Consider the following 26311-nt stretch of genomic DNA (forward strand, 5'->3'; position numbering starts at 1 on the left):
GTGCATGTGTCTGTGCGTGAATCTTCATTTCACAAGCGTTGGCTCATAGATTTCCTTTCACTCGTTCCCGACAACAGAATTACGGAGCGTTTCATTACCTGCCCTTGAGCAGAAATGCGTTAATCCTCCAGTATTACTCAACGCGCGGGCTAAGCCGTACGCCTGCAGACCGGAGCGCTGGGCCTGAATCGGTGCCAGACAGCGCCCTGATGACATCTAGCGTGAAATCCCCAGAGGCTGCTGGGTATGCGAGACGATTGGCCGAGCCGCGCGTTCCTCTCCCACGGGATCGGTCACGAGTCGGCACTTCTGCCGAACACTCATCCAGCACTCACACGCTGAACACGCGTACAAAAGCTCTTTCTATAACTGAAGACGAGAGTTACTGGTGGAAAAAGGAAGAACGTGCAACAACAAACAAAAATACATATTTAAAAGTAATGCATTTGACTTTATTTAAAGAGACGTGAATCACACAACCAGAAGAAGCTCCCTTCTGCTTCTGAGGACTGTATGCTGACATTTTGGTCATACAAACGTGTAGCGTCTGCTCAGAGAGCAGACTGACGAAGTAGTATATGGGAGCTTCTGATCCCTCACACTTAAGATCAATCACAGAAGACAATGCTTAGAAGTCAAAAAATACACGTAGTGCTATTTAATCAAAGTCTCCAGTTCCTTGAAAGCAACTGCTTTGCGATTCCCATTGCAGTTGTACCCTTCCTGGGAAAACTGAACCAGATGATACATCAGCATATGGTTGCTCCAGTCATCAATGTCAGGGAAAAACATTGATGGCATTTTTTGGTTTTGTGGTACTTAAGGCAGGTGAATATTGATTCGTCTTTTTGTAGACACAAGGCACCCGATTCGTTGAAACATTCAAAAGAACACATTGCACAGAACAGTTAGGTAGCCAAACAATTACAGTACAGTGCATGTACAGTATGCTCATGAACAATCAACAGAAACCAAAAAAAACAGGCCATTAACATTTTCACAAGAAACAAGGATACCCACAGTAATTTTAACTGTAATAATAAATCAGTTATGATTAGCTGGAGAGGTTTACTTCATTATGAGACTTTGGTATCTTCTCATCCCAAAGAGTTCAAGGTTTTACATCAAATGAAAAACCTCACTTCTCCACATCACTTGGTTATACTTCATTCATACATTTTTTTGATTGTTTATATTTTCCATTGTAGCAGTCTTTAGGTTCCAGATTATAATATAATACAATAACTACAAAGTTGACAAAAAAAAAGAAAAGAAGGAAAACTGTGAAATGTGCACAGCTATAGTGTTTGTGCCACGTAAAATGCTTAAAACTGGCTGTCGTTCGTCAGCACATAGAAAAATAAATCAGTGGGGCTCATTGGTGGAAACAGGAAACGAGTCTATAAACACAACTAAGAGAGCTACAAGGTCTGAACGCCAGGAGGACTGCTCTGCGGTGGAGCGGAGCGCCCCTCCATGGGGGCAATCAGGGCAGTATGCTGGAGGTACTGCGTCCATGTCGTTCACACAGAACCGATGCCTTCCCTCTCTCAGGGACATGAGGCGGAGCTACAGCCATGGTGTAACCCGTCGCTAACTATACACCTGTACAAATATAAAATGGCACGCACACGTGCGCACACACATACGCACACGTGCGCGTGCCCGACGCATTCAACGAAATGTCAGTTTGTTTTCAAACCAGTCGGACCTACTTTTCCCCTCCAGTTTACCTGAAAGTATTTTGGTAAAAAACAAGCCGGTCTAGCACACAGATTTGCTCCGCGGTTACACATTCAGCCGCTATTTGAATATGACAAAAATAGCAAATGTTCTCCACCCCACTCCCCCCCCCTCCTTAAGCAGCGACTCACAGAGGAAATCAATGCTGATCTAACAAGCGAGGGAGGACAAAGTGCAAAACCAGCAGTCAATTAAAATTCACAGCAGACGTTGGCTGCGAAACAGCGTTTAAAATTTTAAATTAAGGTCGTGCCCTACTGTACGCAGAAAGGGAACAGCGGGGACAGCAGTCTCGGTTGTGGAGGTCTGTAAATGAAGTAGCAACGGTTACAGCTAGGCTTATGACGTCAGACATGGGCGGAGCAGCAATTTGCTACGAGTGATTCACGGATAAACTAATCATTGGGATCGTCTGTTTGCTTTGGAATAAAACATTTTTTTTAAAATCTGATTTGTTCAAACAAGTCAGTGATTAACAGCTCATTGCATATCCACCCATTGTAAGATCCATGAAACCTCTCATCGCTACACTGAAGCTTAGTGGACTGACTGACAGTGTGTAGTAACAGTGGTGGGCCAGACGTGCCCAGGCCTTTCTCCGGAGAGGATGAGTTTGCCTACACCAGGCTCCCGGGCCAGGAGACCACGGTCAGCGTGACTTTGTTCTTCTGCAGCTTCAGCAGCGGGATGAGGGAGGAGTTGTTCATGCCCACGGTGGTGGCTCCGTTCACCGCCACAATCTCATCGCCACACCTGCACGGGGGAACAGCCAAGGACGTTTCTCATCTCCCGCAACCAGCCAGGACCCACAGCCAACAAAAACACAAAAAAAGGCAAACCTCTGCATGTCCTGAAGAACAGCAGAACTGCTCGCACTCCCCCCCTCTTGCCTCTCCTCTGACCTCACCACATTTAACCTTTAACCCTTTACGGAGTGACATCACAAACGTCACTAGAATGTTCTTCACTGAACATTCTAATGCTGATGTCACAGAAAAGGAAAAGGATTCTGCCTCGAATCCTAAGCCAAATCAATTTTCAGCAATACTCCTACTCAGTATTGGGGACACACCACAGTTAGTTTTTAGGCCAAGTATTACTAGCGAGCTAGCTAGCTAATGTTAACGTCAATCTCAACACTGGCGAACGGCCCAGAGACATTACAGCCTGGGGGTGTATATTAAAGCAACGTTATTTTGTTTCGGTCGCATGTAGTTCCCACGCACATTAAAACGGTCACATTAAAAGGTTTCATTTTTGAGGTGGCACAAACAATGCAAACGAATGATCGCTACTGTGATCGAAAGGAATGGAGTTTTAAAACATGGACATAAAAATCTTCCACTCACAAAACCTGAGCAATTCAGAATTAAATACATTTATCAGGGTTACAGCAATCCCCCCTAGGAATGAAACCTGCAACCTCGGTGTCGCCCTGAACTCGCGGTTCCATAAATATTATACTGAACTGCTACCCTTGAGCCTTTTCTGCTGAAACCTTAGCACAATGCGGCACATTCATACCGACACCTTCGGCATAGCTCCCAAGCGCTCGGTTATCCATTCATAACGCACAGAAACCCCACAGAGGCGGTCGGAGAAAGGGCCCATTCACACGAGAGCCTGAGTGATACTTCTGCGCCGGGTCTACGCGGCCCCTACGCCATTGAGAGCAGTTATACTTGTGCGTTGGGGCGTCCGCCTCGCCCTGCAATTACACCGCCAAAACGTCATTATATCCCATAATCATTTGCGATTAACAGTATGGATCTTACTTCCGTTAAATGAATGGCGGCTGAAAACAGCGGCGGAGTTCACAAAGAACTGTGAAAGAGCTTGTCCACAAGTGCAAGTACACAGCGAGCTCGACATTTTGTTTGAGTTATACTTTACAAACAACATTTTAATTGCTTAACACTTAAATAACCCAGCACCTCTCCCCGTCCCTCCCTACCTCCCTGTGAACCTTAATTGTTGTCTTTCTGTGATTAACTTTTTTGTGTATCGGTATTTTTAGTTTGGCTAGGTAAGCAGTGTTTGGCTAGTTAAGTTTGGTCACTTTTGCTTTGTTTGTTTGTTAAAAAAAAGAAAAAAGAAAAGAAAAAAAGAATTCAAATAGGCCCTGGCCCTTATCATTGTTGTACAGGCAGCAGTTGAAATTATACTTCCCTCTAGGGTCTTTCAGCGCACTTATCCCTGGTTATGGGTATGCACTTTGTTGTACGTCGCTCTGGATAGGAGCGTCTGCCAAATGCCATTAATGCAATGCAATGCAAGCGGACTGAGGAGGACTCACTTCAGGCGGCCGTCGAAGTGGGCGGGCGTGCCGGGGACGATGGTCTTGATGAAGAACGGCTGCTGGCCGTGGCTCTCCTCGTACCCGCCCACGATGCTGAAGCCCCAGCTCTCCGCGTTGGTCTTCTGCAGGACGATGTCCCGGCACCAGTGCATGTGGCTGCGGAGAGAGAGAGGGGCCCGTTAACACTCCTCCCACCCTACCCTCAAAGCCATTCCGTTTTGTCATCATACATGAAGGGGGAAGAGATTTCCCCCACAGTTTGATTTTTTTATTTATTTATTAATTTTATTTATTAAATAAATCCTGCTTTGGCAGGACCGGAGTGCGAACCTCAGTCCTCCGTGTGAAAATGGCACCCCAGAAATATTGATTCTATAAATTAAAGGAAAATGCTTTGGCATTGTTGGAATTTCAGGAATGTTGGAGATGTAAAACCAACCCAGGGCCCCATTTCCTTCCATCATTTGCAGAATTTCATTTTTTTTTTTTTTGCAGTGAACTCGAGTTTTGTAGACGACATGACGCCACACGGTGATATTGCCCCAACAGGCACAATGGAGTTTCATAACTCGATATTGCACCAACTATAGGGATCAGATTTTCGTTTCAGCCCTTTAGGGACAACAATTGGGGGGGGGGGGTTTCCCCTTGAATCCCCGCTAATCAACTTTCGGCAATATTCCCACTGAGAGAAGTCAATCATTTATCAAGAGGACATGGCGTTTTCTGCTCAATAGTCCAGAATGCAACAGCGTGTTTTCATGGGGCATAGGGGTCATCTCAAACTTTTAGTTGGTTTTTAGTCATTAGGCTAAGTAGTACTAGCTAGCCAGCTAATGTTACATCTAGTCGGTTGTGTACGCCGTACCCTCACTTATTAATGACGGAGTTCTCCCTTGAATGTCTCAACCAGGGGACTTTGGCACCCTTTGACAGCTGACTGCAGGAAAAAATTATCACAACACTGGCAAACAGCCCAGAGACGAGGCCCGGGGGGTGGAAGTATATCAAAGCATCGTTTCGGTCACACGTAGTTCTCACGGAAACTAAACCGTCATGTGCCCTTTTTTTGGGGAAATTTTTGAAAAGGCAAACAACACGAATGTGCGCAGTCATGTACCATCGCTGTGCCCTTTTCTGCTCCGCTCCTCAGAACTCGTTTTTGCTACACGCCACGGGTGCTGTGCCACGTGTGAAAAGCAGTACGTTCCCACTAGAGTGGCCATCTGCCCTCACGCAACTTGGCAAGTTTGCTGACATTTCACGAAGCCGCCGATATTAAAAACGGTAACAAGCAGGTGTTTCGGGGACAGGACGCCTCCATTTGCTGAAGGAGAAAAACGGTGACGCGACCGGGACTTTGTGATATCAAAGTTACGATGGTCGTCCGTAAACGGGAAAAACGAGATGGCGATAAAGCAGCGAATTTCAGCAGGAAAACGACAACTCCGTAGAAGGGACGTGCTCTGTGGTCGGGTTACATTCCGGCAGCGTTCCAACTGCCAAGGCCCACATGTGGCAGCCATCATAGCACAATGAAGCAATATTCTGTCTGGAGCAGCTCACAGAGAAAAGCTGCACTGCAGCATGGAGAAGTAAAATGTGCGTGCACATGCGTACCTACCCACACTCTGACACACTTACAAGCACTCTCGCACTCTCGCACTCTCGCACTCTCGCACTCTCGCACTCTCGCACTCTCGCACTCTCGCACTCTCGCACTCTCGCACTCTCGCACTCTCGCACTCTCGCACACTCAGTTGATCATTCACGACATGGTACAATGAAGAAACGGTTACTGGATCATATCTTCAGTCACAGAGCTGACTGGTCAAAAGGAACACCGCAGTTTAACCAGCTCAGGGATGGGCCTGGCGCAATTCAAGGCGCAACAACACGGAAGTCAGCCCCCGTCCCGTTTATCGAGAGAGACTCTGTACCAGCAGAGTTCTGCTGGCCCATGTCAGTGAGCTGGAGTTCACACGAGCCACTGCTGCCCTGAAACAGTGCTCCAGTCCATCAATGATCGACAGGAGCATGGGACTGACCTATGCACATCACACACTTCAAAAACAAAAACAATGTGGATATTAGATTACATTCATTTAGTGGGCGCTTATATCCTAAGCGACTAGCAGTTGATTAGACTAAGCGGGGAACTCATGGGCCCAACGGCTACAGTGATCTTACTGTGGCTCCACTGGGGCTTGAACGGCAAACCTTCCACATCCCACTCAAGCACCTTAGCCTCTAGAGTATAGACTGCCCTGCCATATCATAAATGTACCATCCCAGCCAGACAAACCCTGGTTTGAGAGGTGCGCCATCATTGTTAAAATGGCCTATACCAGGGACTCCAGGGACATCCACCCCCACCCCCCCGACCCCAGCTGCGGTCCCCGCTCTGAGGCTCACCTGGGCAGGCCCAGCCAGCGGGTCCAGAGGGGGGCCCAGTTGAGGTCGTCCTCCCGGGGGTTGTCCAGCACCTCCAGCTCGTCCTTGTGCTCCGCGTCGCCTTCCTCCTCCTCCTCCTCCTCCTCTCCCTCGGTGATGGTCTGCACCACGCGCAGCACCACGCTGGACTGGGCCGTCTGGGCCTTCAGAACCGACACCGCCTCGCTGTAGGTCAGCTGCGTCAGGTCCACCCCGTTAATGCTCAGCAGAACGTCGCCTGGGCAACAGGAACCGTGGCAACCACAGGGAATCAAGAGCGTGTTTGTGCCAAAGGAGGCACGACTCACACTTTACCTGACGTGAGTCACAACCGTCTTCGCGTCATTTCACACGGTATATACTACATTCCCAACCCTGTTCCTGGAGATAAACAGCCCTGTAGGCTTTCGCTCCAACCCCACTTTGTCATCATGCCCGATTCTATTAAATTAGCAGCTCAACAAGATCTCCAGCTGATAAATGAGGCGTGCCCCGTTAGGGTTGGAGAGAAAACCTACAGGACCGTAGATCAACAACAGGAGCAGGGTTGGGCAGCCCTGATGTAAAAATGTTAATACTGTTGGTACTTTGGACGGGGGTGTAAAGACGTGACGTGAGGGTATTTCTGGCAGGCGGGAGGCGTGCGCGCGGGGCGTACCGGTCTTGATGGTGCCGTCGCGGTGCAGGCAGCCCACGGGCTGAACGCTGGTGATGTAGACGGGCACCCTGCCGCGGCTGTCCCGCCCGCCCGCGATGGTGATGCCCAGGGAGAGCCGCGGCTCCTTCTTCAGGCTCACCGTCTTCTCCTGACTGGAGAACCCGCCCGGAGGGTCCTGCACACACACACACACACACACACACACACACACATGTACGCATATTAACACACACACACAAACACATCACAAAACCATGTTGACTGAAGCAACCTGCGTCAACTTGAGAGCACTGAAACATAAATAATGCACGCATACACAGAAACCCCCCCCCCTCTCTCTCACCCTCCCTCCCCCCCCCCCCCCCCCCCCCAAAGTTTTGAGCAGCTGATACGCACAGGGCGGAACCACAGGAAACGGATTCCAGCGCCAAAAAATGTTTACGTAAACAGACAAAACGGAGCACACAACTCGCTTTGAATGAACAAAGAGGGAGAAGGTAGAGTTTTTGGCAGGTGGCTCTCGCATCACGTCATACGTGCCGAAATCCACAGCTCCCTGCTCCACTCCCAGGGCTCTGGAGCCTGCATCAGCCCCCCCGGAGGGGGGAGGGGGAGGGTAGAGTCACCATGCCCAGCAGGAAGCCCCCCCCTCCCCGCACAGAGCAAAGGAATTGGCTCTGCAGGCAAAAACTAACTGCGACTAGCTTTGATCCTCCGTCGCCCCCACAAACAAACAAACAAACAAACAAACACACACACAGGCAAACACAGCAGCCAGAGCAGCAGTGGCAGCACTCTCCCTTTTGATCAGGAGCGAGGAACGAGGGGAAGCCTTTCATCTCCCCCACCCCCTCCTCCTCCCCCTCCCCCCCTCTCTCGCTCCCTCCATCCCCATTCTGCTGTCTGCTCCCCGGGCCGTTCACCCCTGCAGAAGCAGCGCTGATGGGGCCACGTTTGTGCCGTCCTGGACGTCAGAGGCAGCGGGCTCACCGGGCACAGAGTGGCAGCCACTCACCCGACAGGACATCGACTCACTCTCTCACACTCTCTCACACTCTCTCACACTCTCTCACACTCTCTCACACTCTCTCACACTCTCTCACACTCTCTCACACTCTCTCACACTCTCTCACACTCTCACACACTCTCACACACTCTCACACACTCTCACACACTCTCACACACTCTCACACACTCTCACACACTCTCACACACTCTCACACACTCTCACACACTCTCACACACTCTCACACACTCTCTCACACTCTCACACTCTCACACTCTCACACTCTCACACTCTCACACTCTCACACAGGCACACAGGCACACAGGCACACAGGCACACAGGCACACAGGCACACAGGCACACACACTCATGCACTGGCATACACACGCACACCCACTGGTAAAACCACTCACACTCACACAAACACACACACAACCACAACCACTGGTACAACCGCTCACACACTGGTGCTCCCACTCTCAGGTAACACTCTCACACTCTCACACTCTCACACTCTCACACTCTCACACTCTCACACTCTCACACTCTCACACTCTCACACTCTCACACTCTCTGGCATACGCACACACACAACGACTGGTACAACAGCTCAGCACGTCTCCAGTCTCCCCAGCGTCACGTCAACTGTGCTGCCAGGGGCAAAGTGCAAACTACAGCAGGGCCTGGTGATCTGTTAACCGGAGCCCCACGTCTGCCTCCATACGCCCACTGAGAGCAGAGATTAACTACTCCAAAAACCCTGCCGTGTCATCTGTACAACGTCACAGACAGCAGGGCACATTTCCCACAAACAAGTTGGACTTTATGCGTTTCGTTTCACCTACAGAAAATGGGGGTGACAAATGGGTTTACACACACTCTACCCTTCCTACTGAAGAACCTGACTCCTAAATAATAATTAACATATGACATTTAAACGATCCGGGTTGGAAAAAAAAACAAAACACTGTGAAGTTTTGCATTTTCTCCAATGGAAAGAGCTGGAGCCTCAGAGCTGTAACTGAACCAGTGACTCATTTACATGGCGGCCCTGTCCGGGGCGTGATGTCACAGGGGACCGGCCAATAGGGCGAGGGCGCGCGGCGCTTACCTTCATGTAGGTGGAGCGGCGTCTGAAGTACTGCATGTCCGGAACTCTCCTGGAACCCCTGCCCGGCCCCTCTCCACTCGAGCCCCCCTCCTCAGACACCTCATTCTGCCGCATCACCACAAAGTTCACCCGCACCTCGCTGGCCTGGACACGCACACAGATAAATTAATTACTTTTATTCATCTCCACATACCAAAGTAACATCAAATGACAAACAGTACAGACACACAGTACAGAACTATGACAAGGACACTTCATTAGGGGGTATAGGTAGCAGCAGCGCAGCCTAGTCGAGGGTAGACGCATAGTCCAGAGAATTATAATGTTGTGCATCTACTGTATTAACGCTGGTAGTTACCGTACCCCACACACACACACACACACACACACACACACACACACACACACACACACAGGAAGTTGAGTATACAGTATGCCTAGCAATGGTTCTGGATTGTTTAAGCAATGTATGCGAAACAGGTCACAGGACTCTTTTGTTCCAGATTTACAGTTATCCTGCCAACTTCATAATCCTACTTTGTGAAACAGGCTCCACCCAGCTAACACAAAAAAAAGTTGTCACAATACACAATGCTAGAACATTCGCGAAAACATCCTGGGCAGGTGGTTAGCGATATGGTCATGTGCATTAGCCGGGCTGGTCGTTAGCAATATGCTCATGTGCGTTAGCCAAGCTGGTTGTTAGCGATATCACTATGTGCGTTAGCCGGGCTTGTTGTTAGCTATATGCTCATGTGTGTTAGCCGGGCTGGTCGTTAGCGATATGGTCATGTGCGTTAGCCGGGCTGGTCGTTAGCAATATGCTCATGTGCGTTAGCCGGGCTGGTTGTTAGCGATATCACTATGTGCGTTAGCCGGGCTTGTCGCTAGCGATATGCTCATGTGCGTTAGCCGGGCTGGTTGTTAGCGATATGGTCATGTGCGTTAGCCGGGCTGGTCGTTAGCGATATGGTCATGTGCGTCAGCCGGGCTTGTCGCTAGCGATATGCTCATGTGCGTTAGCCGGGCTGGTCGTTAGCGATATGGTCATGTGCGTTAGCCGGGCTGGTCGTTAGCGATATGGTCATGTGCGTTAGCGATATGCTCATGTGCGTTAGCCGGGCTGGTCGTTAGCGATATGCTCATGTGCGTTAGCCGGGCTGGTCGTTAGCGATATGCTCATGTGCGTTAGCCGGGCTGGTCGTTAGCGGTATGCTCATGTGCGTTAGCCGGGCTGGTCGTTAGCGATATGCTCCTGTGCGTTAGCCGGGCTGGTCGTTAGCGATATGCTCATGTGCGTTAGCTGGGCTGGTCGTTAGCGGTATGCTCATGTGCGTTAGCCGGGCTGGTCGTCAGCGATATGCTCATATGCGTTAGCCGGGCTGGTCGTCAGCGATATGCTCATGTGCGTTAGCCGGGCTGGTCGTTAGCGTCTCGGCGGCTCCGCGCGCTCACCTGTATGATCTGGGCGGCGCTCTCCGGGGTGCCGTGCCGCAGGTCCTGCCCGTTGATGGCCAGCACCTTGTCGTTGTTGCGCAGCTTCCCGTCCTTGGCGGCCACGCCGCCGGCCAGCAGGTCCAGGATGAACACGCCGGCCTCCTCCGACTTGCGGATGAGCTTGATGCCCAGGGGCTCGGAGCGCTCCCTCTTCACCAGCATGACCTGGATGACGGCGCTGGGGGCCGGGCCGTGGGAGGAGGGGGTGGTGGTGGTGGTGGTGGTGGTGCTGGGGGGCGGCGGGTGGTGCTCCGGGCGAGGGTTTCGGGGGGAGAAGCCCTTCTCCTGCATGACGGTGAGGCGGAGCAGAGAGCAGGGCCGGCGGAGCACCGCGATCGCCCGCCGGTGAGGGACACAGGCCACGTTCACATCGTTCACCTGAGGGGGAGGGAGAGAGAGAGAGAGGGAGGGAGGGAGGGAGAGAGAGAGGGAGAGAGGGAGAGAGGGAGAGAGGGAGAGAGGGAGACACACACACAGAGAGAGAGAGAGAGGGAGAGAGGGAGAGAGGGAGAGAGGGAGAGAGGGAGAGAGGGAGAGAGGGAGAGAGGGAGAGAGGGAGAGAGGGAGACACACACACACAGAGAGAGAGAGAGAGAGAGAGGGAGAGAGGGAGAGAGGGAGACACACACACAGAGAGAGAGAGAGAGAGAGGGAGAGGGAGAGAGAGAGAGAGAGAGAGAGAGAGGGAGGGAGAGGGAGGGAGAGGGAGAGGGAGAGACACACACAGAGAGAGAGAGAGAGAGAGAGAGAGAGAGAGAGAGAGAGAGAGGGAGAGAGAGAGGGAGAGAGAGAGGGAGAGAGGGAGAGACACACAGAGAGAGAGAGAGAGAGAGAGAGAGAGAGAGAGAGAGAGAGATAAATTCATTACTTTTATTCATCTCCACATACCAAAGTAACATCAAATGTTAAACAGTACAAACACACAGTACAGAACGATGACAAGGACACTTCATTAGGGGGTATAGGTAGCAGCAGCGCAGCCTAGTCGAGAGTAGACTCATAGTCCAGAGAATTATAATGTTGTGCATCTACAGCATTAACGCTGGTAGTTGCAATAGTACTTCACACACACACACACACACACACACACACACACACACACACACACACACACACACACACACACACACACTTCACAAAATGACTGCTTTACTGCATTTCAGGTGCAGTTCTGCTCACAGCCAGTGGACTGGGATCAGCTGAGCATGACAACTCAAAACGAGGACGTCCGTTTAAATCAGGCCTCAGAACGCTGCGATTAACGAGGAAACATGTTCCCAACGACAGCGCCCAGAGCAGCCCTCTGCTCCAGATCAATGCATCGATTCACAAAGGGGAAGTGGGAGATACATTTATCTAGAAATAAGTAATGTTACCTCCTCGGCTTCACGGCGTATCCCTTTACAGACACCACCGAGCACAAAACCCCAGAAAAAGCAGGCTTGTGTTACAGCCGCGACTGCCGCAGCCAATAGGGGCAGAGGCTCATGTTCACATTTCAAGATTTCTGATTGGCCAAGAACCGAACGAGAAGAAAACAACCCAAGGCTACAGCACCGAGGTCAGGACCTCAAATATTAATACGAACATACTTTATCTGCTTAGCTTACCGTGGCACTGCATTCCACAGAGGCCAGCAATGCTGACGGTAACAGCCTTAAACCAGCCAGTCTTAGCCCCGGTTATACACTGTGCTCTGCTTGAAAAGCGCCTCATTAATTATCATTATTATTATTAGATCACATAATACGCATGGTTTCTTTCCCTTTCACCGCAAAAAAAAAAAAAAATGGGGGGAAAAAAAAACAAACAAACTGCTGAAATCAACAGGAGAATTAAAACGGTCCAACCAGTGGCGTGTTGTAAATTATTAGCCACACCGCTAATGCCTTGCGGGCTATATATAAAACCTCAGAATCATCGTTTTCCAGACGAAGGCCCGGTTTAAAGTCTGCCCGCACGCTGGAGCATGCTGGCCCGGTGTGAGCGACCTACATCTGTCAGCCAGCGTTTGCTGACAGGGTGGAAGGGAGGCAGTGAGACTGGAAACTGGACGCTGGAGGTGCTGTGTGCAGGGTCCCTCCAGGAGGACAATGGCAGCGTTAGTGACGGTTGAGCAGAGCTCTGCGGAGCGCAGGGAGGGGTCCCAGCGGGTTTCGTATGGCCCGTACAAGCCCCGCCGCGCCTCGCTGAGAGCCACTGAGGCACAGAGCTGTCCATCACAGCAACAGCCTCCCGTATTTACCCAACACACAGGGATCATGAGTTCCTCCAAACCCTCCCGGAACTTAGGCAAGCGTTATTTCTTTGTGGGAATTACGGAAAGAAAATAACAAAAAAAAACAAAAAACATTTTAAATATCAATGTATTTTTTTTTGTTTTTTTTTTTGCTGAATCCGTTCTCTTTAAACCCTGCATTATGTAACTAGGTAATTTTTGTCACCGTTTGTTGAATTTTTGAACTCACATCCAGGAGCAACTGAACTGAGTAACTGATCCGGGTAATCATTAACCGGTCGGCCGGGACAGGTTGTACAAAGTGGAATTTTAACAGAAAAATAGTATTTTAAAAAGTGAACACAGAGGGTGATGAGGGCAGGCAGGAATGAGCAGTGGCTTGGCCTCCTCACAGAATAAGGCCTGTTTAGCCTAATGCCAGGGCACTTAGTACAGAGAAGAGAGTCTATGTAGAATAACACCCATTTAATCTAATGCCACGGCACTTAGTACAGCAGAGTCTTAACAGAATAAGGCCCATTTGGCCTAATGCCAGAGCACAGTAGTCATTACAGAATAAGGTCCGTTTTGCATAATGCCAATGTACTTAGCACAGAAAAAAAGAGCATAAGGACTCTAACGTAATGGCAGGCCACTTATTCTGGAAAGACTATTTTTTGTTGTACTAAGGCCCTTTAGCGGAATGCCACGCCATTTAGTACAACAAAGAGTACAGAATACGGCCCATTTAGCCTAATGCCAGGCCACTTAGTACAGCAAAGAGTAGTTATTTAGCCACTTAGTACAGCAAAATTAATGGATGGAAAAGGGAACAGGAGGGAAAGAACAAAAACAGGGGGGCCCCCCTCGTCACCTCTAAGATGTGGTCCCCGGGGGCCAGCTTGCCGTCTCGGGCAGCGAGCGAGTCCCGCAGGACCTCCTGGATCACGATGTTGCCCAGGGGCGTGTCCTTCCCCCCCACGATGCGCACACCCAGCTCCTGCTCCGCCTCGTCCCGGTAGAGCTCCACCACGTTCGCCTCCGCCACCAGACTGGACCTCAGAGGGGCTTCTGGGACGGGGGTGAGACGCCAGCATGAATTCTCTCTCACACACTCACAGCCTCCAGCACACTCGTATACGCTCCGGGTGGAAAACAAGCACCCAGACGCTCACACAGCCACACACAGCCACACACAGCCACACACAGCCACACACAGCCACACACAGCCACACACAGCCACACACAGCCTCCAGCACACTCGTATACGCTCCGGGTGGAAAACAAGCACCCAGACGTTCACACACAACACACACACCTCACAGCCTCCAGCACACTCGTATACGCTCCAGGTGGAAAACAAGCACCCAGACACACACACACACACACACACACACACACACACACACACACACACACACACACACACACACACACACACACACACACACACACACACACACACACACACACACACACACACACACACACGTCTCACAGCACACTCATCCAACACACACACGTCTCACAGCACACTCATCCAACACACTTGTATACGCTCCGGGTGATAAACAAGCACCCAGACTCTCATACTCATGCACATGCATGCATGTACACGCACAGGTTTTACACCCGATATGCCGGGAAATCCACCTATGAGTCACCGAGGCGAAGACGCAAATCTGTTGGGACGCTTCGCGATAATCAATCGCTCAGCACCGCGACCTTCGACCTGAGGTTTCTGAGACTGCAGCGGCACAGGAGCCAAATCGATCAAGCAAACAGGTGAGGACGTTTGGAGGTCACGCGTGTACACAATGAGCAGTGATAAAGATTACGCCAAACAAAGTTACCAGGCAACCGTGAAGTTTGGCCATTATCCGCGGAGCCAGGAGACAAAAACGCTTTCGGGTGTTTCCCTTGGCGGAGGGGCCGGGACTTTTTGACAGCGTGTCATACGTTTGGACACGTTCACAAGGGCCCAGACAAACGCCTGGTGCAGACTGAGACAATGGCCCCCAGCGGTGTGACATCACAATGACATCACATCCCCTCTACTCCACCCCCGCCCTCGCACAGAACAGGCAGATCAAAGGTTGCTTTTGTTTTTTTCCCCCCCCTCCCCCTCCCCTCAGTGTCAACATGGCCCAGGAAACCATTTCCTGTCCTGCTCACTGCCCGACTCTGCAAACGGTTCTCACACAGACACGCTGCCTCTCCAAACCAGCCTCCCACATAATCCAGCCCACAGTCCCCCACACCCCACCCCAGCCCACAGTCCCCAACAACACAGCCAGACCCCACAGACAGAGCCAGCCCAGTGCTGTTGAGACAGAGGCTTATCACAAAGCCTTTTACACTGGGATCAAAGAGGCGTACGGAGACATGGATTTCCGTGCTTTATAACGACGCCGTAAATTAGTGGCTGCACATACAAACCCCAACAATCCCATAAGAGTTTAACGGTGGCTTAGCGTGTCTGGACTGTGAAACTGATGCCGGTGAGCTCTGGAGAGACAGAAACCCACGTGTGTGCATCATGCCGGGGTATAACCACAACCGACCCCACACACTGCAAAAACAGGAATTCTATCCTATTCTCTAGACTTAAATAAAATATTGCCAATGAGGTGAGCCAGTTTGATTCATTTCAGGATTCTCCACTAGGGTAAGATCATTGCCCCCGTCACGCAAACAGGAACTTAAAACAAGCTAATATTTTCTACTTAAAGAGAGAAAAAATGCTGAAGACTGAAACACTTGCTGTGGCAGATGTTTTTTTGTAGTGCAGGTGTGTGTGTGCATGGGGGGGGGCAGGACGACCGTCTCACCATCCTCGCTCTCCTCGAAGGCGGGGTTGACCAGCCCGGGGTCGGCCGGGCCTCGGGGGGCCGCGGCGCGGGTCGGGGGGTGCTTGGCGTCGGCGCCCGGGTCCCCCTCCGCCCGCCCCTTCAACTCGTTCCAGGAGGGCCGCTTCCTCTTCTCCGCTTCCTCCCGGAGCTTCCGGAACGCCGGGCATCTGGGAGAGGACGCGGGGGGAACGGGGGGGGGGGGCGGGGGGAGGGAAGAGGAGAGGGAACGGAGAGGTCAAGGCACAACTCATCACCGGCCTGCCTTCCCTTAATTAAACCCGAAGCCCATCCATTACGCCCTGTCAGTAATACCGACTAAAGATATCCCCTTAAGTGTACGCATGCTGACACGTCCACATTCAGGTGCTCAGCAAGAAAAAAAAGAAAAGAAAAAAAAAATCAATGCGCTTCATTCATTCGGTTTCGCCGGTGACGCGGAGCAGGGCGTTAGCACGTGCTAGCGCTGGGCGCTGAGAGGGACGCTGGGATTTCGCCCAGCGCAGTTATTAGAAGGAGACGACCTATGCAGATAAGGAGCCTTGTTTTACTGCATTGCAGGGAGGCAGGGAGCATACCGGCTGATAAGGAGAAAAACTAGAAACCTCTGATCGGTCTGATTAAGTCACCACTACCACCGCCGCTGCAGATTACTTAACCTCGCCTCCTCAGGCTCGCTCTCCCTCTCTTTCTGCTACACTGCACCCCCCTCTCCACTACACCCTCCATCCCCTGCTTTCCCTCACTCTCTCCCTCTCTTTCACACTCATTCACTCTCAGTCTCTCCCTTTCACACTCATTCACACTCAGTCTCTCCCTTTCACACTCATTCACTCTCAGTCTCTCCCTTTCACACTCATTCACTCTCAGTCTCTCCCTTTCACACTCATTCACGCTCAGTCTCTCCCTCTCCCACATCACCACTACACCCTCCATCCCCTGCTTTCCCTCACTCTCTCCCTCTTTCACACTCATTCACTGTCTCTCCCTTTCACACTCATTCACTCTCAGTCTCTCCCTCTTTGCCCCGAGCGACTAATCACAGGACAATCTTTACCTTCCAGTGACATCCTTGCTGACCACACAGATAACAGGCGGAACACAAACACACACACACACACACACACACACACAGTGAAAACTAATCTCCTTCCTGATAAGCATCACAGGAAAAACCGCTCATTTGAGTGGAGAAGAGGACAGAGAACACAGGGCTCAATGCAGTCAAATGTGTCTATCGTGAACGTGGAGGTACGGCTCAGAAACCCCTCAACTAAATCATCCAGTTCTGTCCGGTTACACCGCTCAACAGAAGTGAAATCATTTTGCAGGGATCCATTATTGTCTGAGAAGAAAGGAAATATGATCTAGAACGGAATGTAAACACGGGACGAGATCACTTCCTGCAGAGTTCCTCTTCCGACGGCGTTGGGCACTAGCTAGCAGCCCCCAATAAATCCTGCGGTTAGTGTATACGGTGCACTTTTGTTTTAGATTAAATGAACGATTCATACTCGACAGATGCTTTTGATAGATTCAGCAGATTGCACTCTACTTTTTGTCCTCCGCATACTCCTTTCCTTCCCGCCCTTTACCATCTCATTCCTCATCACTCTTTCACTAATCCCCATCCTCCTCCATCTCCACATTCCTCTTTCGCTCTCCCTTCATTCTTTCTCCATCACCATTTCCCTCCTGATCCCATCCCCCTCTCCCCGCCATAGTCCCCATCCCCCACTCTCCCTTTCCCTCTTTCTCCAGTTCCTCTCCTCTTCTTGTGCTTTACCATTGCCATGACTTTATTTAGCTCTTAAATAGCAACATTTTGTTTGAAATGTTGTCTCAGTGAAGCACTCTAGCTTTTTGTTTGCAGCCATGGCAACTCCAGGAGAGACAGCGTGTCCACAGCACCTCTGATGTCAGACAATAATCAGATATGAAATTCCTGAAAATGTGAGCTTCATACTCAATTTAGCTTTGCCGGCAGAGCCACTCACTGTTTGAGTAAACATGTTACTTGAAAGTTAAATGGCTCTACCGGCAAAACAAAAACAGAAAACAGTTCTATATCTCATCATTCTTTACCGGCACACAGAAAGAGGTGCTGTGGTGCAATCTCCTGGATTTGGCATGGGATGGTCACTTTATATAAGTGCTATATAAAGATGTGTATCTATATAGATGTATAAAGATGTATAGCTATATAAAGATGTATACAGGAAGCAGCAGGGGTGGCCTGTAGCGTAGTGGTTATGGTAAATGGCTGGGGCACGCAAGGTCGGTGGTTCTAATCCCGGTGTAGCCACAATCAGATCCGCACAGCCGTTGGGCCCTTGAGCAAGGCCCTTAACCCTGCATTGCTCCAGGGGAGGATTGTCTCCTGCTTAGTCTAATCAACTGTACGTCGCTCTGGATAAGAGCGTCTGCCAAATGCCAATAATGTAATGTAATGTGTTATTATACTAGGATTTCCCACACCTCCACTCTCACACACTCTCCTTTCCCACCCCTCCCAGCAACAGCCCCGCCCCTCCCATCCACAGACCACACCCCTCCCATCCACAGGCCACACCCCTCTCAGCCACAGCCACGCCCCGCCCCTCCCAGCCACAGACCACGCCCCTCCCATCCAAAGACCACGCCCCTCCCATCAACAGGCCACACCCCTCTCCGCCACAGCCACACCCCTCCCCGCAGCCCCGCCCCTCCCAGCCCCGCCCCGCCCCGCGGCCCCGCTCACCTGTTGTGCAGGTGTGGCTGCAGCTCGCAGCGCTGCATCTGCTGCTGGCAGTGCGCGTGGAAGGGGCAGAGCACCGTCAGCTTGTCCAGGAGGTTGCGCACCAGCAGGCTGGAGGCGCGGCACTGGTGCAGCTGCAGCCGCTGCCGGTCAACGGGGCAGAAGTCCTGCTCGCGCAGGAAGCTGCTGAGGCACAGGAAGCAGTAGGTGTGGCCGCAGGGCGTGTCCATGGGCCGCAGCAGCGGCTGCAGGCAGATGTGGCACACCAGCTCGTCGTCCACCTCGTCCTGGTACTCGTACAGGTGGCCCTCCTGCCCGCCGTGGCCCTGCCCGCACTCCTTACACACCTGCGCCCAGGTGAGCCCCGCCGGGGCGGGGGCCGCGCCCGCTTTGGGCTCCGTCATGGCCGCCAGGTCCTCGGGCGGAGAGCACCACTTCCCCCCCTGTTCAAAGAGTGCCGGTTTTTCGCCTACCCCCCTTTTCCTGCGTCTGCCCTTTGTCCGCTCGGAAGAGCAAAATTAGTCCAGTCTAGTCCAGAAAAGCAAGATTGTTGGGGAGATATATCCACACAAAGCCCTACTGTCCGTAGGTCTTCATCCTGGACTTCTGTAAAACGAGAAAGAAGAAAAATTGAATTGAAATGACACACATGGCCTCTTCCTCTCTTTCGCCCTCCCTCCCGCTTGCTCTCTCTCTCTCTGCACACGCAAACACACACACACACACACACACACGCCGCTCTAGTAGACTTTGTTGCGCTTGTGCTGGCCCGGCAGGAAATGACACGGCACCAGCGAGTGCCAACAACCTGGAAAAAAGATCGCAGCTGTTTCCTCTTAGCCGATTTCCTCAGGAACACAATTCTTTTCTTGGCTAAAAGTCCCAATTCACTCCATAAAAAGGCTAAACCCCCTGCAGAATAATCCGGGAGAAGAAGAAGGGAAAAAAAAAAAAAAAGAAGTCAAACTCAAATAGGAGGGAACAAAAGCTCTGTTAATATAAGAGAACTTTGTGTGAACCATGATGCAGCCAAGCAATTCTGTTACTGACCACCCCCCCCCCACCCCCACCCCCACCCCCACCCCCACCCCCACCCCCACCCCCACCCCCCTTCTCCTCAGCCAATCGAAAACAGGCCACCTCCCCTTTGGCGAGGATTTTAATCTCTGTTAATTCCCTCTCGTGGGAATGACTGCATCGATAACGAGTGTGAGACTTGGGCTTTTCTTTTTGGTCAGTCGCTGCGCACCCATGAGAATCCAGCAGGCCTCCCGCTGACTAGCACACAGCAATAAGTGCCAAACACTCCATTCTACCGTTACTGCAAGAAAACACAAGCACATGTAGCATACAGCCTGGGTCACCTAAGCAACACTTTTCCGATAAGTAAAGCATTTCTCACGATTTAGCCATTCCTTAACAAGCCGTGAATAACTGCAAAAAGGAATCTTTAAAGTCTTTAAAAAAAGAAAAAAAAAAAGGTTTTTAAAGTAAAAACTTTAAAATTTCCCCCATTGGTTTGCTGACCAAACACTCACCTGTAGAAAACTTTGCACAAACTTTCAGACTTTGCTTAAACAAAACCCCACGACCCCTCACTCCCAGCACAGCCTTCGGTTTAGTCCAGTAGGCAGGTTTAGTGCCACAGAAACGCTGCTCTCCAACCCAGCGCTCTGCCTCTTCAGTTAATTTATCTCCCGCTCTTTTCCCCCCATCCACCTTAGATGCTGATATCAGCGATGTCATGCGCCCGTCCGCTCCCGCATGCAAACAAGAGACTCGAGCAGAGCAGCTGTGTGGCTGCCTCCAGGCCAACTGAAACCAGAGCCCACACCTCCAGCAGAGCAGGGCTGCGCGCGCCTGTGAGTGTGTGTGTGTGTGTGTGTGTGTCTGCGCATGTGTGAGTGTGTGTGGGTGTGTGTGAGTGTGTGCGCGCGTCTGTGTGTGAGCATATGTGTGTGTGTGTCTGCGCATATGTGAGTGTGTGTGGATGTGTACGCCTGCGTGCGCGCATCTGTGTGTGTGTGTGTGTGTGTGTGCGCATCGGTGTGTGTGTGTGTGTGTGTGTCTGCGCATGTGTGCGCACGCCTGTGTGTGTGTGTGTGAGTGTTTGTCTGCACATGTGTGAGTGTATGTGGATGTGTATGCCTGGGTGCGCGCGTCTGTGTGTGAGCTTGTGTGTGTGTGTGTCTGCGCATGTGTGCGCGCGCCTGTGTGTGTGTGTGTGTGTGTGCGCGCGCACGCGCTCCCACGCCTCTGCTGACACATGGTGGGAAAAGACTTGTTTGTGTGACTTGTGGCCTGGCGGTCTGTGGGAGCTCTGTGCGTGCGTGACTGGGCAATGGGGAGGCATTCAATCCGTCTACACCAGCCGGGGGAGAGCCAGGGAGGAAGAGGGAGGAAGAGGGGGAGGAAGAGGGGGGGGTTCAGACTGCTGATGTTGCACTGTCGCTGGCAGGCTCGATCCGAGAGGGCCAGCCTCTAGACTGACCAATTACACAGCAGCTGGATTCTGTGTGCAAACACACACACACGCACGCACGCACGCACGCACGCACGCACGCACGCACGCACGCACGCCGCCCGAGGTCAAACAGGACAGCCCACTCACTCGTGGGGCCTCTCTTCTCAACTCACAACTCATTTTCTACCAAGCTGCTGGATTCACTGAACTCATTCAGAGAGTCGTCTACCATTTTGCAAGAGAGGCTTTTTTTTTTTTTTCGTTAGGTAAAGACATGTTCAGTACATATGCGGTCCTGCAAGGCAAGACAATTTAAGCCGGGAAAGAACATCTGGTCTTAATGCCCAAGGCATGATTTCCAGACTGAAATACAAACAGGGTCCACTTCACCGGGTGGAAGGAAAGAAAAATCAATTACCACACACTATTTGCATGTTTATACCCGCTACATCTTTTAATCTCGGATATGAACAGACCGCTACGAAGAGCCAGCTTTGATCTGCATGTCTTGCCACCCCGCACAATATGTGAGCTTGCGCTCGAGAGAGAGAGACAGGCGGAGGTGGAGGCTGGAGGGAGATGGTAGAAAGAGAGGTAGAGGGGTAGAAAAATGTGGGGGAGGGGAGAGAGAATGAGATACAGAGGGGCAGAAGAAACAGGGGGGAGGGGCAAGAGAGAGGGACAGAGGGAAAGAGAAGACAGAGTTAGAAGAAACAGGGGAAGGGGGGGGTGACAGAGAAAAGGAAGAGAGAGGAGATGAGAGGTGACACCCAGCTGTTGACTCTACAGATTAGAGTCAGGACAGGGACGAGCATGTTAATTACAGAAGGTCCCAGATGAGCACAGACTGGGCTGTCTTTTGCCCCGTGATGGATGGCCTCCGCTGTCTTCCCCAGATGCTGGTCTGAGGCGTGAGGACAACAGGCACGTCCTGCATCTCCAGCGCACATCCCAGAGCAGCGCTGAACACGGCGCTTTACAGCACATCCCAGCACAGCGCTTTATGGCAGACAATCACAGCCCCTTTCAGTACAGCACAGCACACCACTTTACGGCACTGAACACTGCTCTTTACAGCACATCACGCCGCTTTACGGCACTGAACACTGCTCTTTACAGCACATCACGCCGCTTTACGGCACTGAACACTGCTCTTTACAGCACATCACGCCGCTTTACGGCACTGAACACTGCGCTTTACAGCACATCACACCGCTTTACGGCACTGAACACTGCGCTTTACAGCACATCACGCCGCTTTACGGCACTGAACACTGCGCTTTACACCGCTGAACAGAGCGCTTTACGGCACTGAACACTGCGCTTTACAGCACATCACACCGCTTTACGGCACTGAACACTGCGCTTTACAGCACATCACACCGCTTTACGGCACTGAACACTGCGCTTTACACCGCTGAACAGAGCGCTTTACGGCACTGAACACTGCGCTTTACACCGCTGAACAGAGCGCTTTACGGCACTGAACACATCGCTTTACAGCACATCACACTGCTTTGCGGCACTGAACACTGCGCTTTACAGCACATCACACCGCTTTACGGCACTGAACACTGCGCTTTACACCGCTGAACAGAGCGCTTTATGGCACTGAACACTGCGCTTTACAGCACATCACACTGCTTTACGGCACTGAACAATGCGCTTACAGCACATCACACTGCTTTACGGCACTGAACACTGCGCTTTACGGCACTGAACACATCGCTTTTCGGCGCGCGAATGCGGTAAACACAGCCAGGGCCTGCCTGTTAATTTTCCTCAATAAATATAAATGCTGTTTCAGACCCTACCTGTCCCTGGGGTCACGAGTATTTGGGCTTCACTGATGATTAGTGTTCTCTACCTCTGACAGCAGCGGGGGGTCAGAATCATATCTCCCCAGACACTGAAGCACATGGTAAACAAAACGAAGCAGGTTCATTCTTACGACCTTTTTCCAGATCAGTTTTAGGACTTCGGACATCTCCAGAATTATTTTTATGCAGTGCACGTTCCGGGGATACTTTCACAACAAATTGCTGCATACGAAATATGAGTTCAGACTTAAACAGCGTTTTCTCCAAAGGCCTCAAAAAAACAAAACAAAAAAGACAAACAAACAATGCTTTCCGTTATTCATCTATTTATAAACCTGCTCTGAAAGATACCATAAACATAAAGGGAACACACACACACGTTATCTTATGGTTATGGTCTCTGAGCACCTGGAATTCTGGAGGAGGGATAGTCCTCTTTTTCTTGAGACAGTGAATCAGAATCAAGTCATTTGTCATCTGACGGGAGTAGGAAAACATTGTTCCAGGCTCCTAGAACATACCAGAAGTATGTGTGGATTCAGACCTTTTGACTGAATTGAATAACATGAGGCTATTATTATCATTATTATGCTACTCATACTGGGTGACTACACCATCTGCGGACAGGGCCACTGTCAACTTGAAAGGTTCCTTTCTCCACAAGACAAACATTTTTTTTGAACGTTTAACGTGGGGTGAAAAACGATCTCTTTATACCTATAAATAAACAGACGCCGTGGACCTTGCCTTCTGAGAGCAGGAGTGGAAGTCAGAACGTGACACACGCGAAGTACGCAGCCTCAGGAAGCCCTCGTTGCTGGTGCGCCTGCGTTTACCCTTCACCTGTACGACTGGCGTGTTTGCCTTCTTCAAATCAGCTCCGATCTCTCTCACTTTCACAGTTCAAGTGCACGGCGGTCGATCTTGCTTTTGGCCCCGCCCTCGCGGTAAAGTGCACAGGTGTTGGCCGTGTAGCGCAGTGCAAACTCATAAACAGTCTGGCCGGGAGTGGCGAACGCGGTGTTCCCCCTGTGCCAGCCTCCTTTCACTCCTTTCACCAGGGCCTGTCTAGATAAGCGCCAGCTGACAGATCTACACTCACCTGCCCACCGAATCAAATGTCAGCCATTTCAGTCCTCCGAGGGCCTTGTTTATAACACCGCTGTGTCCACTGCAATAACTTACCAAGATTTAAGCATACCAAGATTTAAGGGCATTAATTTACTTTGCTCTGCTTCAGAGTCCCTCAAATGGGCAAAGCAGCACCTATCAAGCCAGCTAAGGCATACAGCTTAGCAGTTCAACCACGGTCCCTTTCAAAATATGATTCCTGCCGTCCCCAGCAGCAGTTCACATACACAGCTATATCTGACACTGCGAAACTCATTCAATATGTGCATGACTGCATTCAAAGACCGCGTGTGAACCAAGACTGGTTTTAACTTGTTTTCATTATGAAGCCAAAACAGTTACCAGACTAACGAGATCAGAGGTGCCCCCATCTATAGCCCAACCAGCCTCGCTCGCTAACATAAACAACGTTCTGTTTGTCATTAGGAGCTCAGTCGGCCAGATTTTTCCACAACAGTCTGACATATCACTCTGTGTACGAAGACAATGTCTTCATTAATGACATGACAACACTATGTACAATAATGTAATAAAAACGATAAACAGTTATTCACGTAAATAATACAAATACTAAACATCAATAATAATTTTGCCACTGAAGTCTGGAAAGTTGTCAAAACCTAAACATGTGCATTTCTATCCACTTTCCAAGTAAACTATGAAATGGTCAAAACCGCCTTTAAAAAAAAGAGAAAAAGAAATCTACATTTCCGTTCTATCCAGGAGAAATGAGAGCGGACATTGTTTCTCCCGCTGGCACGCTCCCTTCGAAAATCATAAATTATGAAACTAGTCTAACTGTTACCCTGACAGCTGCGGTACAAGGTTAACAACCGCACAAACTTTTGCCGTCAGTGGTTTGTGCAAACGCAGTTCAAAATGGGAAATAACCGATATGAAAGCCATGATAAAATATCTGTACCCGGTCATTTCAAATGAAAGTGTGTGAGACACAAAACTACCAACCGATACTCTCGCAGAGCCGGAGGTTGGCTACCGAGTTAGCCGTAACTCGAGTCCCATCCATACCGCAGTCTTAAAATATTCAACAAAAACCATTCGGACTGGACCCATTTAGCCTAACTTTGACATATGCTGTTACTTAAATACACGATCGATGAGGCTACATACATATGTAAATACAAACACTAATCGGTAGACCTAAGCTGAATGATTATTTTAACGTCCTGCTTTCGTTCCGAAGAACGATACTCGCCTTACCTGTGTAGCAGGGGGTTTTCCGGAAGTGTTAAAACAAAGAAGTCGTTCACTATACGCTTCAATACGCCGTAAACTCACCGTGACTTCGACGAACTACATCGGGGAAGTGTTGTTTTTACAGTTTTGATCGAGTCCTATTCCATACGTTTCTACCCATTCTCCGACACTGCCTCAGGTGTTGTCTAGTAGGACACCCAATTTCTTCCCAGTTTCGAACAGCAAACAGGATAGGATCTGACGTTTTATACAGGAAGTCAGTGCAGGTAATATTCTAATCAAGCAGGTCACTTTTACTGCCTACATTAGCTGTTCTAATATTCTTTCATGAATATGATAACTTAATTATTTAACGTAATGATTCCCTATAGCATTTTATTTTGTCCAGATCAGTATTTACTTCTGGTTATTGTAAAAACAGTGTTCAGCAGGTAGCCTAACAGTCTATTGACAGCATTATCTTTTGTTATTTTCCAAATGTGTAATTATTTTCCGTTAGCCTACCACAGCACTGAAAAATAACAACACCTAGGTCCTAGGGCAAATAGAGCATTCGAATTGCAACCGTAGAGGAATATTATTAGACATGGAGCGCCCAAAGATGCTAAAATATTCAGTAGTTTACAGAAAACATTGATATTTTCTGTTAACTACATATAGCTGAAGCCCAAAATAATTTAATATGCCGTTTTGCTGGACTGGCTGCAAGAACGAGACATGCCAGCTCATTTTGACAGCTGTGCTGTACAACTCAAGGAAACATTGAGGTCTTGGCAAGGTGTTCTTCTCTACAAAAGCTTCACCCCCTTTTTTCCAAACATACCATTTTTGGGGATGGCCAAAAAGTTCAATTCTGGTTTTGTCAGTCCAAAGCACATTGTTCCAAACTTCAGGCTTCTCAATGTTTTCTTTTGCATACTTCAGACGCTTCATTTTGTGTTGAGATCATTCTTTCTGGTAACTCTACCATGTAGGCCTTGTTATTTAATGTATGTTGTATTGTTGTCCTGTGAACAGCTAGACCTGTGTTTGCTACTCTTTTTTGCTGTAATGTGCGGGTTCTTCTGAATATTTCTAACCAGGTCTTGGGCCATTCTATCTGAAAATTTTATTGGTTTTCCAGACCT

General features: G+C 50.2%; 1 protein-coding gene across 3 annotated transcripts; it reads right to left on the bottom strand.

Annotated features, from left to right (window-relative positions):
• Window positions 1-430: 430 nt before the first annotated feature.
• On the bottom strand, window positions 431-25425 carry lnx2b (ligand of numb-protein X 2b). 3 transcript variants are annotated; one of them, XM_061236781.1, is made up of 10 exons: window positions 25266-25425; window positions 18555-19157; window positions 15797-15984; window positions 13840-14033; window positions 10706-11125; window positions 9251-9394; window positions 7134-7308; window positions 6458-6713; window positions 4040-4198; window positions 431-2496 (listed from the first exon to the last, which is right to left on the bottom strand). In XM_061236781.1, the coding sequence occupies exons 2-10, from the start codon at window positions 18953-18955 to the stop codon at window positions 2361-2363; spliced, it is 2073 nt and encodes a 690-aa protein (XP_061092765.1). In that variant the 5' UTR covers window positions 18956-19157; window positions 25266-25425; the 3' UTR covers window positions 431-2360. The 3 variants fall into 3 exon arrangements, with proteins under 3 accessions (XP_061092765.1, XP_061092763.1, XP_061092764.1); XM_061236779.1 differs by having other exon boundaries at window positions 13840-14036; XM_061236780.1 differs by lacking the exon at window positions 25266-25425 and adding an exon at window positions 20090-20332 and having other exon boundaries at window positions 13840-14036.
• Window positions 25426-26311: the final 886 nt, after the last annotated feature.

The sequence above is a fragment of the Conger conger genome, chromosome 3 (assembly GCF_963514075.1).
Source record: "Conger conger chromosome 3, fConCon1.1, whole genome shotgun sequence".
Lineage (NCBI taxonomy): Eukaryota > Metazoa > Chordata > Actinopteri > Anguilliformes > Congridae > Conger > Conger conger.